The sequence below is a fragment of the Eublepharis macularius genome, chromosome 1 (assembly GCF_028583425.1).
Source record: "Eublepharis macularius isolate TG4126 chromosome 1, MPM_Emac_v1.0, whole genome shotgun sequence".
In the NCBI taxonomy this organism is placed as follows: domain Eukaryota; kingdom Metazoa; phylum Chordata; class Lepidosauria; order Squamata; family Eublepharidae; genus Eublepharis; species Eublepharis macularius.
In genome coordinates, this window is record NC_072790.1 from 33,305,691 (window position 1) to 33,320,196 (window position 14,506).

The 14,506-nt window shown below is 41.0% G+C and overlaps 1 protein-coding gene across 1 annotated transcript in view; it reads right to left on the reverse strand.

Annotated features, from left to right (window-relative positions):
• Positions 1 to 14,506, reverse strand: part of HDAC4 (histone deacetylase 4) — a 173,261-nt gene that overhangs the window by 96,799 nt on the left and 61,956 nt on the right. Inside the window, exon 4 of the mRNA XM_054970213.1 lies at positions 763 to 1,007. Coding sequence (XP_054826188.1) covers positions 763 to 1,007 — 245 coding nt within the window. The remainder of the gene's footprint in view (positions 1 to 762; positions 1,008 to 14,506) is intronic.

Consider the following 14,506-nt stretch of genomic DNA (forward strand, 5'->3'; position numbering starts at 1 on the left):
GGAATTTAATGAATGATTTTTTTTTGTATTTGCATTTTACTTACACACTGCATTTATATTGTCTTTTAGTGAATCAGGGCTCACAAAGCTGTCAGAGGATGGAAGGGAAGGAGCAAGAGAAATAACATCTTTGCTGAGAATTACTTTTCCCTTCCTCATTTAGGTACTTTATAAAGCTTGGATGTTGCCACATGTGAAAGCCCTTAAGCATGAGCCAAGGAACCAGAGCCAAAAGGGCTCTTGATCTTTTGTCTTTTAGCCTGTGGTTCACAGCCTGTTTTCAATCAAGCCAGCCAATGACACCAGGACCTGTTTGATATAACACTTGTTTTGCTTTTTTGTTTTATTTGCTGTGTGCTGGTTTATTTATATATTTTTCTTGTTATAAACCATTGGGGGTTTTTTTGGAGAAAAGCAGGATATAAATGCTTAAATGCATACACAGTGGCGGTGAGTGACATAGCTGACTTAAGATGACGCTGCTGGGGTTTTCGTGGCAAGAGACTGATAGAGGTGGTTTGCCATTGCCTGCCTCTGCAACCCTGGTCTTTGTTGGAGGTCTCCTCATCCAATTACTAACCAAGGCCAACCCTGCTTAGCTTCTGAGATCTGATAAGATGGGGCTTGCCTGGGCTATCCAAGTCAGGGTAAATGCATACAGATATACATACATACATAAATTCACATCATTACTTAGAGATTCTGTCCCTAAGTTAACGGCCTCAACTTTTGCTACTTAGGGTTTTTAGTTACATCACTCACCTTAACATGTTCATGTAGCTGAGCTTCATGCTGACGAGACAGCTGATCATGTTGTCTCTGGAATTCTGCTATGAGGATCTGTCTCTGGATCTGTTGTTTTTGTTTGAGGGCCAGAAGTTCCTGCTGGAGCTGCTGTTCTCGTAATGTAGGTTCTGCCACTGGCATGGAGAATTGATGGTCCAGGTGGAGATCCATGGGGACTACAGATGGTGCAACTTGCAAAGGTAGTGCGGTGGTCACATCAACTGCAAAATGAAGTCAAAAAGGCCAATCCATCTCCAATCAATAATGCGTTTGTTGAATCAAAAATATTGTATCATAACTCAGTTTTAAAAGGCATTTTGGAATGGAGGTGATCCTGCATGCCACATGAAACTCTTCAGAATGAAGTCCCTCCTTAAAAACCACCTAAGAAGAAAGAAGTGCTGTCTATTTTGACAGGCTGCATATATGCTCACAGAGGAACAAGGATTAAACTTTATAAATCTTCCTGTTCCTCATGTCAGGATGGATCTCTGCACAAAAAGAGGGATCAGACATTCCACTGCCAATATCAGTACTTAAGTATGCTGATTTTTTAAAATAATTTGAATGAAAATTAATGTTGCAACTTTTAATTGGCAGATTAATCAGCTAAAATTCTAGTTAATTAATATGAATCAGCAAACACTACAATGTGCAAGTTTTTAATTCTCCAGAAATCTTCATTAGGGTGGAAAAGAAAAAGGGGAAAGATATTTCAAGACCACAGTATAAAGGTCTTTTTATCAGTCAGTCAGCTTTTGTTCTTGGATTTTGCTATGGACAAAACTGACTACTATTTTTTCACTCTCTCTTTGGTCCAACAATGTTCATTATCTCCAGAGATAGCATGCTTGGTATCAGCAGTATATGGAGATAACAGCTGGATCAACCCTATTGTCTCTCTACCAATTTATTTACAGAGAATAAGAAATATTGATATGGGAGGGACCTGCAAGGAATTACCGGGGGCATTTCATTTTCCCATCTCCCAGTTCCTCTTCCCCTTTCCTGAAAGCCCCATAGTCTCTCAGGTTTTCCTGCTTCTTTCTCTCCTTCCCACCCACCACCCAACCTACCTTTATCTGCCCACCTAACTTCAGCTTTCCCTCCTTCCCTCCCCAGGCAGTCTTTCCCTAGAAAAACTCTGGCCATACTGTACAGTAGCAGTTGCTAGACTGGACCAAACTGTGCAATGGGGAACCTGCAAGGACTTGCAAAGTCCTTTTCTCCTGTATCCCCTTCCCCACACTATTTCCTCTTTCCCCATATCCTCACTTTCCCTGCTTCCTTGTCTCCTTCCCATTCACCCATCAACCTATCATTGATCTGCCTTCCATCTTCAGATACACTTATTTATTTACATCTTTTATATCCCATCCAAATCAGCTTATTTCATTCTCTTCTCCTCCATTTTATCTTCACAGCAATCCAGTGGGATAGGTTACACTGAAAATGTGTAACTGGTCCTAAGTCACCCTGGGAACTTCCATGGCAAAATGGGGATTCAAACTGGGTCTCCCAGGTCCTAATGCGAAAGGCTACACTAGCTATTGTGGAGTGGCTGTTGTTGAGCAGCAAGCAGCTGGGCCTGGGTGAAACATGCAAGTTGGGTAGTAGTAAGTCTTCGTTCAAAAGCCAAAGCAGCCCAGGAAAGGGCCCTGCCCCCCCTTGCTGCCCTGTAACAACAGAACCCAAAGTTGAAGACTGCAATACTGTTGTGGTTGCCTAGCAGTGAACACTGAGGGCATTTGTTTCTTAAAACTACAGGAGCTGCTTTTATGCCCAATGGATTTTTTTTATTTCAGACTTTTTTTGCAAACTGGAGATTTGCTCAGATTTGTAGAATCTATGTCCATGACCCCAATCTCCTGATCCAAGTTTCCATAGATGGAGCCATGCTGAGAATTAGATATATTGATGTCAGTATCTAACTAATGATAGTTTCCAAAAGCCGATAAAAGGTTTACATGTTGTAATAAAAATCTAATATGCCTTGCACCTGGCATATTCAAGATTTAACTAATACTAACTTAGCAACTTGCCAATTTTTTGCAAAGATCATTTTTGCAGTGATCAACAGATCAGCTATCGTAAGATGTTGGCCTGCAATTATATGACAAAATATTGTGATCTCATATATGAAAAATATGTAGACTGAATGCATTTCACTATTGTCTTACTAGCTGATTATATAACACAATCAGCTGGTATTAATAAAAATGTTCTAACACAAATATATGTCTAGTAAAAACAGAATTCTTAAGAGTGAAAAAAGCAGGATCAAACTATAATCTTATATCTAGAACAGCTGTTGGAATTCCAAATCTTTATTTAACTCTTTGGGAACCAGTATGTGGAATCTTAAAATCCATTCAGGCTCTTTTTTTCAACAGCAATTTGTCATTCTGGCAATCAAGTTTTTCTATGGCCCAAAATATAAAATCCTTAAAGCAGTTATTATGTTTTATAAAATGTTTAACCAAAGGATCATCTATTTTTTTCCAAAAAAGAACATCTGATGATATAAACAACCATCTTTATGATAAGCTATATTTGGGAAAAACAAATATAAGTTGAAAGTCATGCATGGCAGAACACAAGAGTAACATTAACTGGAAAAAAATTAATTAAAAATATGAAAAAATACTACAGTTTCATTCTGCTTGTTCCACTCTCTGTTTTCACAAGACATGTCAAAGAGACAATTAACTAGCAGGCTGGTTCTACCCTATTCTGACAATACGTAGGATTTTTCTTCAGAGGCCAACCTTTGTATATATTTGATAAAAAACTTTTTAAAGCTTTTAAAACAAAGTTATGCTACTTTCAGCAGATTTAATTTAGAGTAGGCCTTTACATACTTTTAGCTTGCTCTTTTAATCCTAACTAACTGTTATTGGGACTTTCCATCTCAACCTTTGGAATGTATTTTTATTTTGTGTTTCCATTTCATCTTTGGTATTTAATATTTGTGTATCTTAAAATAAACTTTGTATTTGTATTAGAACCATTTTATTATTACCAGCTAATTATGTTGTATTGTACATTTCCTGGAGAAGTGACAGTAAGCACACTAGAGCTATATATATGGGATCACAACATTTTATCATTACAATATTTATTGTCTCTTCCTTGCACCAATAACTTGTTGTTTTTCCTCCTTGTTTTTAGTTTTTTTTTTTTTTTTTACTGGTGCAGCCCTTTTGTTTTCCTTTTCTGTCTCTAATTATATGACCATGCAAATAACTTAGTAAAATTATTTTTGGCTTTCTGGATACTACAATGGGCACCAGGAGGACTTACCTTGTGAGCACGCTCCGGAGCAGTTCTTTGTTACACCGGGAATGATATCATTCCCAGCGTGACAAGGAAGTGAAAGCCCCTGCACAGGGCTGAATTGATAAAAATTGGCCCCCAATCTAGTGAGGGGCTCCTGAGCCTATTTTCTGCATCATTTTCCCTTGCTGGCCAGATGAGCAGTGACAGGGGTTCACCAGAGGAATAGGAACCCTAATGGGGAATGGACAAAAAATACTTTTTTACTCAAATAACCAAATGGAACTCACAGCCAGTGAATGTAGCGATGGTGTCAAGCACAGATAGCTTTAAAAGGATACTAGATCAATTCATAGACAGCAATTCATATCAATTCATGCTAAAATTCTAAATTGTGCTTACTTCATATTGAAACTAATGGTAGATCTGAATGAGATTTAAGCAAGACTTTCTCTGGATTGGGGCCCTTAAGAGTCAGGAACATTCCCATGTATGTAGTTTACCTCCCAAAGTCTCCACTACCAAGGTGGGAAATATACAGTGTATAATGCCAGCAACCAACACAGAGACTTTCTTCGCTAGCATACAAATGATTTTGCCAGTAAACCAGTTTTTGTTACAGACGTAAATGAAAGCCTTTCCAATGAAAGCCTTCATGTTTTCATTTCTTGTTACAAACGAATCTAGCTCATATGCCTTCGGCAGCAGAAGAGTACGCCAGCTGCAGAAATCATCAACATCATTCCCATTCATTATATTCATAGCATGGTGTGTCAAACATGACTCATACTATTTCAGTCACCAAAAAAACCTCAGACGGGCCACAAGTGCTGAACAGAACTGATGAGAGCTTCCGACCCTTACCATTCTTTGGGAAACAATAAAATCTTCTCTACTTAATGAGCATGTCAGCTAAACAGAAAAGGCATACATTGTCATGAATATTTAATGGAGAACTGCAAAACTGCGTTCAGCGGCTAAGTCTCACAACGTATTAGTATGATCAGATTCATGAAGTCCACAAAAAGTAGAAAGACTATATTCAGTGTTTTAACAACTAACACTAACAAACACTAATCAGGTCTAAATTATAAAAAGATTTTATTCTTGAAGTCCAATCGTATCAATAACGATGATAAAGTTATTAAGGATTATATTGTTTTTTAATTCAGGGGTACTCACTCTGTGGATTGCAAAGCACCACATTCGCAATGCCCATCAACCACCAGATCCTTGTGACTACTGTATACTCTGTGCTACACCTCAAACACAGACAAACAATGCATAACTATAAGTACATAATCCTTTTTAATTACCAGAGTACCTCTGAGCATGGAGGGTTGTCTCTCCCTACTATTGTTGAACTTTAGCCCTTGTGTATCTGGAATGAAGAGAAGAGCTTGCAAGTCAGGGTTATGACACAAAACAGCATGCAGGATTTTGACGACTTCTTCACAGCTCTATAAAGCTGAATGTTAAAAAAAAATAATGCTTCTCTTATGATAAAAATTCCCTTCAAGTTTTACTTTAATGTTGCAGGAGAAGGGGCGATTAGAAAGAACCCTTCTCTACACCAAGATTTGTTTTATGGGCCAGCATTCCATAATGGTACACCCTGTTCCATTACCTAATTCAGCTGTGTTTGTTGAGCCAGACTCATACCAAAAAACCCTACCTCTCCACAACCTTGGTACAATCGCCTTGGTTTACTATACAGCTGAGAGACTAGCAGAGGACTGGAGACGTCTAGAACAGCGCTGGCAAAAAAGGTGAACTGAATCAGACAGAATGTGCTATAGATCTTCCTGGAAGATCTATGAAGCAGCAGTAAGAGAGGCAAAGAAATACTACTTTGCTATTACCACTGCATCAGCTAGTTCAGGCCCAGCTTAGTTGTTTAAAGAATACTGGCAATTGACTCCAAAGTCTGAGCCTTTAAATTCCGAGGACCTGATGATTGTGACACTAGTGTAATTTTTTTTGCTGAGAAAACTTCTCAAACACAATTTGATTTGGATGCTGAGACACTAGTAAGCCCTAGTGCACTCTCCTGTAACATTTATGGATCACTTGATCTTGTTAATGGTGTTAGATGCTGACAGTATCCTGGGATCTGTGAAGTCCACGCTTATACTTTGGGTTCTTAAATGTCTTGGGGTTACTGAAAGCCCGGAATGGTCACCAGTGGGTCCCTAACTCCCATTATAAATCACCACTGATTCAGGGCACCCTTCCCCTGGGCTTTAAAACAAGTAGTCATCACTAGAGAGTAATGGTGTGGCCAATTATCTCTCTCTCTCTAATTTGCCTTTCCTTGTCAAGGTGGAATCACTGAGACCATGGCGTGCACAGAACAGAGAGCACCTGAAATTGATTTATTTGGATGAGTGGACAACTTGAATTTATTGTATGGGTGGACACAAGTGGCCCCTGAGGAAGATAACATCTGTGAAACAAACTCATTTATCTTTGTCGGCTGCTTGTTGGGTGAACAGGAGGAGAGGGGCCCCTCCCCTCGGGTCCCGCTTCATCTGTACTCCTCCACCTAAAGATATAGAAATCAACAGAAACTACACTATTATGGGACTCAACCGCGTTTTACATCCGTGACATTCCATCAGAGGCTTGAGCGGGGTCTCCCATTAATTGTCTACTTCATTGGATCATCACCTACACGTACCGCAGTGTTTTGTCTATATGAGCAGACTTTTCAGGACTGAAATTAAATAAGACTTTATACACACTGTTGGATACTTGTAGAGTTATACGGTCCATGAATTGCACTTATGAGAATCTGTATACCCATAGTGATGGTTTGGCTTTTGTATAGAGTCACTACTGGTTTTGTATTTTGAATTTATGACTCATTTACCTATTCATTGAGTGATTCTATATTATAAGAATTTGTATGAATTGTTATTCATTATTCTATTTATGAGTGTGCATTGAATTTTCTATTGATTGTTTTCGGAAACCCTTGTGAGGACTGTGTGGATTTAGTTTCCAGAGGTGCCTCTTTTGCTGATATTGTTCCTACTATCGGTCACAAAGCAAATGTGCTTGTCATACTCATTGCCATTGACTACTGATTAATTGCTGGGTTCAACATAAGGCTCAGGTTACTACCTACAAAGCCCTTAATGGCCTTGGACTTATATCTGCAGAACCACCTGTCCTGCTATGCCCCACTGCAGAAGATTTGCTGATCTGAGCAAATCCTTCTGAAGATACTCCCATATAAACAGTAAGATCTGCAACTGTCTATTTACGGGTATTCTCTGTGTGGCTTCCACCCAGTGGAACAACCTGCTTGAGGTGGTCAGGAAGGCCCCTCCCTTCTGTCATTTCATAGTGCAAAACAAAAATGTTCAGGAAGGCATTTTTATGCAGGGATTGGAATGTTAGAATAATGGTACAGCTCAGGACGGAGATCACTTCTATACAGGACAGTATTGTAAGTTTATTGCAATGTTTATTGTATGTGTTACTAAAATGTCCTCTACATTTGTGGCCCCCTTTCTTTGTTATGTTATGCCTTGGTCTTTGTTTGTACTGTTGTCCAGTTCTACTGCAGTGTTTAATGGAGATCATTGCTGTCTGACTGAATTGGCTTTCATGTTTTGTAATCTGTCTTGAGTCTCACCGAGAAAGATGGGGTATAAATGACATTCTTCATCATCATCTTGACCCCATAATGAAATTCCTCTAATTTCTAAAGAAGTCGTTCACTCTCCTAGAACATGGTGCAGGTGCCATGAAAAATGGTGCTTAGAAGACGAACCACCGAGTATTAATGTTTTAAGAGGGAAGGAGGACAGATCACTTTCTTTCAAGTGACTATTTTATCATTAAGATCACTGAGTTCTATTTTCAGGTCACTTCAGCCAGACAAGGGTGCCTCCTCAGCAATGGAAAGTTACAGTGGGGAAAAAAGGTAATTGCAATCGTGCTCCCATAGAAGTCAATGGAGAGACAAAAAATGACCACCTCAGAAACACACACCGTTCTCTCCACTCATTAGTTGCAGCTCAGAGGTGGAGGCATGAGAATTGGAAAAGCAATAACTCAATGCCACATTCAGTCATTAAAAAAAAAGTCTCTAGCTCATTCCATTGCAAAGGTAAAACTTTCCTCTTACATCTCTATAAGGGATGGGGCTAAAGACTTTTTTTATTAAGTTAAAGCTGGGAATTCAGAGAATCTGCTGCATGCATTGCTACAACAGTATGTCGACAGAACACTATGAAAATGACAATTTTTAAGAAATATTGCAAAAACCTGTGGGTCCAAGGAAGGGGGTGGTGGCCTCTGCTGGCACCAGAAAAAGCAGCATGGTTTGAAAAGTACACAGCCACTGCTGCTCTAGGCTCCACTGCAACAGAGGTCAGTTTGCCCTGCCACTGCTGGTCTCTACCTCATAGCTCTGGGTCAGCCAGGGAGGGACTCACCAGTCTGGACTGCAGGGGGAGGGCACTTTAGTATGGGCGGTGGAGCTGCTCCCCTTATAGGTTTCTCCACGCAAAGACTTCCCCATAAGGTCATTTTCTCCCCCCCCCTCAGTTAAAAAGTTTATTTGAAAAGAAAAAGACAATAACAATACATAAAAACATGAACAAAATATTATAACAGCACATTTGAGCTACAGAATATTGTTCCTCTCTATAAGGTCATTTTCCATCTTTTTTTAATTCAGTCCTTATATTGATATAACGTTATAAGCCTGTGCAAAATATTAAAAAAATTGTGTGCTGTGAAGTCCCCAATACCACCAATGACAACAGCACCCTCACCTGAAAATCCTGATTATTTAAGGCAAGTACAGAACAAATAAACCAACTCCACAACTGTAGAAATGCAAAGAGAGGGCAGATTTGCAGAAGAACCATACCCAAACCGATGCCAGCGCTTGGGGAGTAAATGCTAAGAATATCAGGAATAAGTCAAGTATGTGGGAAAGCCCTATGTCATATACTTTCAAACCAATTCCCCTTCAATCTTTTCCCATGTTTTGATTTGTTTCTATTTATTTCATTTATAGCTGACCTTTCTTGCTAAGACTCAATCTTAGAGCAATTCCTAATGATCTTTAGGAACTACTAACATAATCCTAAACCCCAGCTGGGAAAGGATTTAGAATAGCAACTATACCATACTATTTCAAAGGTACGCCGCTGTATCCAGCAGCATACTGTATCTGTCCACACTGTGCTTGCATAATCCCTATTCTATTCTATTCTATTCTATTCTATTCTATTCTATTCTATTCTATTCTATTCTATTCTATTCTATTCTATTCTATTCTATTCTAGCATGAAACTGGACAACATCAGAGGCATCCTGTGGGCCAGGCACATCTTCAATGCTGCTGAAATACCATTGAAAATCCTGGCATAGCTGAAAAACATCCCATAGAAGCCCATTCAGTCATAGATCCAGAAAAGTTAGCCGTGCATCTGACGAAGAGAACTGCGATTCTCGAAAGCTTATGCTACAATAAAATTGGTTAGTCTTAAAGGTGCTACTGGACTCTTTTTCATTCAGTGGAGAAAATCAAGATCCCTCCTGCTTCCCACCATCACCACTTTCCACAAGTGGGGTCACACAGAGCACAAATACAGACTGAAGTGGTTGGCAGCCAGACCAATCTGTTCTGAGCTGCTAGTGGTCCAGCATCTCTGATGCCAATTGCCATGCAGGATGAGACAACCCACCTGAGCAAGAGTAAAACAATGTCAAAGATAGAAATTATAATGTGACCAAAGCAGTTTGCTTCCAAAAGCTGCTTGTTCCTTAGTTATCAGGTGACTTTAATTTCCTTGCTTCAGTCACTCTAACAATGAAACCGTTGTGTAGTGTAGTGTAGTGTAGTGTAAAATAACCATGGTAATAATTCCAAAGAGGTAGCCAATACTGTGTTCATCTGTTGCAGCTACAAGACAGGCACCACAGGCTGCTGTTTATTATTTCTTTCACATTTCAGACAGCTGTTCTATAAATATGGATAGTTGCAAATGCACACAACTATTCACACTGGCAGAGCACCGAAATTGGCAATTATGCCCCATGATGATGCCTGTCAACCAAAATCATGTAATAAAATCTTACTACCAGATATAAATCAGGGTGTGCACACAGCACAGGCTTAAGTATAAGCAAGGGAATTCTGCGTCTCCACGGAGCTGTTCCAATGCTACAATGAATGAGGGGCCCATGTGCCCACAGAATCCCACATCTCTATGACAGGACCTACGGAACTTTAGATAAGGCTGATGGCTGTTGGAAAAACTTTGTATACTAGAAGGTAGAGCCAGCACAATTGTTCAAAGGAATCAATTCTTTAAAAGAACCCATTAAGTTAGTACAAATTCTGTTAAACTCGATCATTGTTCAAAACATGAGATTAAGTAATCAAATTTCATCTCTATAAAATGTTTCTTTCACACTGTTTTTTTCATTGCTCAATATACACCACTGTTTTCCTTCCACTCGATATACTTACTTTTAAAATGGTATTGTTTAGAAGAAGGCATTGAATACGCAAAGAACACTTTCTACTGTCTACATCTCAGTAAATGTCAAAACACAATGAAGCACTAAAAGACAGTGAGATCATAGCTATTTATAGAAACAAGCTTCTGCAGTATCTGACTGCAGTGTCAATAGAAAGGAATAATAAAGCACAAGTGGAGAAAAACGCTAAGTGAATGCAACTGGACACAGGTGACAGCGCATCACTGTGTCTACTCTTGTGGTAATGATGGCAGCTAAGGAAGCTCACTTTCCTGCCCACCATGGCATCTGCACAATGCTGTCCTGTGCGGCTTTTCCAGATTGTGAGAGGGCTTTTATTGCTGGTGAATGTTGACCTGGAAATCACACTACCCTATCATAATTCCTTTGCAAAGCATTTTGCAAATAAAATTGCTCACATCCTTCATGACTTAGACACCAGAATTGGACTGGTTCAACCTCAGAATGTTATTGGATGGATAATCAAAAAGAGTCCAGTAGCACCTTTAAGACTAACCAATTTTATTTTATTGTAGCATAAGCTTTCGAGAATCAAGTTCTCTTCATCAGATGCCTGATTTTGCTACTACAGACTAACACGGCTAACTCAATTGGATGGATAACTTTCAGTTAGGCAAAGTGCTTCAAAACGTGTGGCCCACCACATCCAGTCTTGGCCTTTCCCCATATGGCTAAAAGTATCAAGCTGGGCTTGGCTGGTTTACTGAGTCCAGGAGATATTAATGACTCTTTGAGCGTTCAGGAGGTAATAAATGAAAATATTGAAAGAGAAGATGAGGAGAATCCTCCTGAAGAAGGCAATCCCTGGACCAAAATAACCTAAACAACTACTGCTTGATGGTTAATATTCCATTCTTGGGCAAGGTGCTCAGGTGGGTTGTGGCTGCACAAAAGATTGAGTATACAGACCCATTTCAGTCTGGATTTGGGATGGAAATGGCCTTAGTCATGCAGAATCATGTCCTTTGCCAGGAGAGTGACAGGGGGAGTGCATGTCTGTTGATTATCCTGGTCCTCTGAGCAGTTTTCAATACTATTGACCATAGTAGCTCATTATTTCCTAAATCAAGCCAGGTGGGTCTTTAAAAGTCCTGAGTAGGCACCTGGAGAAGGTAATGGGATGGATAAGAACCAATAAACTGAAGCTCACTCCAGAAAAGAGTAAGGTGCTCTTGGTCAATGGAGAAGCTTCTTGGGGACTGCACAGTCAGCCTGTCCTGAATGGGGTCCTGAATACTTGCTTTCTATGTGGGGCTGCCTTTGAAAATGTATGGAAACTTCAACTGCTCCAAAATGCAGCAGCCAGGCTACTGTAAGGGAATGGTTACAGGGATCATTCACTCCTGTGGTGGAAGAGCTGCACTGGTTATCCATTTGTTTCAGTACTATTCAAAGTGCTGTCTCTTACCTTTAAGGACTTAAAATAGTTTTGGGCCAGGATATCTAAAGGATCTTTTTTTTCCATACTATCCAGGCCATGTTAGATCTCCCTCTCAAGCCCTGTACTCTGCGCTCCTACCTTCAGAGGTAAAGCGGGTGGCAACTAGAGGTGTGTTGTTTGGGGTTTCGGGTTTCCCTGAAGTGGGAAAAAATCCAGAAATATGCTTCGGAAGGTATTTTACTTACTTCGGTATGCTCCGTAAATACTCAGAGCATACTGAAGGGAGGGGGGAATTCCCCCCCCACCCCCCCCTGGGGAAACCCCTCCACCCCCACCCACTTACCTGGCGGGAGGGTCTTTGACAGCTGGGCGGCGGGCCGTGGTAGCAGCAGCGGCAGCACGAGCCTGTGACGGCCTGGAGCCAGCCGGTTCTGCTCCTCTGCCGCCGCGCCGCTGCCTGAGCCTGCGGGGCGGTGGAGAAGGCTGGAGCCGCCACCCGCCACCGCCTCCAGCCCTTCCTGCCCCTCAATTGGCTGCGGTGTGGTGGTGCCGTGGCGGCCATTTGAGGGGCAGGAAGGGCTTTCTCCGCTTCCTTCAGTCCTTCCTGCCCCTCAAATGGCCGCTGGTGCACCACGGCCAATTGAGGGGCAGGAAGGACTGAAGGAAGCGGAGAAAGCCCTTCCTGCCCCTCAAATGGCCGCTGGTGCACCACGGCCAATTGAGGGGCAGGAAGGGCCGGAGGAGGTGGTGGCTCTGGCAGCAGTGTGGCGGCAGAGGAGCCGGAGCCACCATTGCCGCCGACAAGGTAGGTGGGGAATGATGTTTAAAGGGCCCCGCCGCTGCTTGCAAGCAGCAGTGGGGCCCTTTAAACTCAGTCTCGAAGCTTTCTGAAGCATTCCAAATGCTTCGGAAAGCTTTGATTAGATATTTCTGAATCGGGGCCAGCAGATTCGGATATCCCTAATCTTTACGGATCGGGTCCGATTTGGGTAATTTACCCGAATCAGAAACCCGAAGCGCACACCCCTAGTGGCAACTAAAGATGGATTTTTTTAAGCGGTGGCACCTCATCTTTGGAGTGCCCTCCCCTTGAGGCTTGCCTGGTGCCAATGTTACTTTCTTTTAGGCACCAGATAAAACACCCTGGTTTTTAATAAGGGGTTTTTATGTTATTAGCTTTTTAATAGTCTGCTGCTTTTTTATTGATAGTTTTTATGCTGCTTATGTCTAACAACTTGTTTTGGCTTTTTTTTTTACCTACTGTGGTTTTTAACTGTAAATTGCCTTGAGCAGGATGCTGAAGAGGCAGCATAGAAATTTGTTCTTCCTCGTATTTTCTCTCTCACCCACACACAGACGCACGTGCGTGCACACACACATACAAACACAAAAAACCAAACTATAACAAGCATGGAACAACATCGCTGAAAAACACCATGTATTAACTTATTTTAACAGAATTTCAGTAAAAGAATTAAAATGTTTCACAGCACAATCCTAAACTGTTTAGGACAACCAACTAAGCCTTTTATTGGTATAACCTGAAGAAACACCAGAGCAACTCAGATTTACTAACAGTGTATCTGGAGATGTGCTGGTAGCACTGACCCATTGCTAGTTAGGCTCTACTATTACCAGTCCCAGAAATGGGTGGCACTGGGGGCATTGCTGGGATAGTAATGTAGTTTTGTAGAAACACCCTTCACCAAAAATTCACCAGAATGATTCAATTATTGTGACTTGGCTCTGTTCATAGACAAGAGCTCTACTGCAGAATGACAGCTGGCAGAAGGGAGTTGGAAATAAGAGCTGTCATGCTCCAGGCAGAGAGTGCTCATGCTTAGTTATGCTAACAGTCTTACTACCTCATCCCTTGCTCTTAAGTCACACCAAAGCCATGAAGCTGGGGAGACTAAAATGATACTTCCTTTGGGACATGAAAGCCATCCCCCAAAAGGAGGGAGGAGATTATAAAAACTCGGGCCACTGGGAAGAGAAGTCTCTTCCAGTTCAGGCAGCTCTTTGGATGCACGCCAGCCATGATGGACTAAGCTTTCACCTAAAGACTCCATCTTGTCCACAAGGCAGAGAACAACTGAGAGAGAAGTCCAAACCTGGACATCTCAGGTAATGATGCATTCTTATTTACTGTGACTTCAAGTAAAGCTCACCTGTCCTAAATCCAACATCATTTAGGAAATACCTTAAGAAGGGAAAGAGGTCTCTGTGCTCGCACCTTTACTTGTTTCCGTGCTAAACATGAAAACTTGAATAGAACATGAGTACTTTTTTATTCATTTATCAAACTTTTGTTATATTTTGAATTCTCTAAGCCTGATCTCTGGAAATTTACCATGGCAATCAGAAATGTAGTACTGGGGAGAGGACGCAGAGAAGTTTGCCATCACTGAAGCATGATAGCTGTAAAGTGGGTAGTTGTGATAGATAATAATAATAACATTCGATTTATATACCAGCCTTCAGGATGATTTAACACCCACTCAGATTGGTTTATAAAGTATGTTATTATTA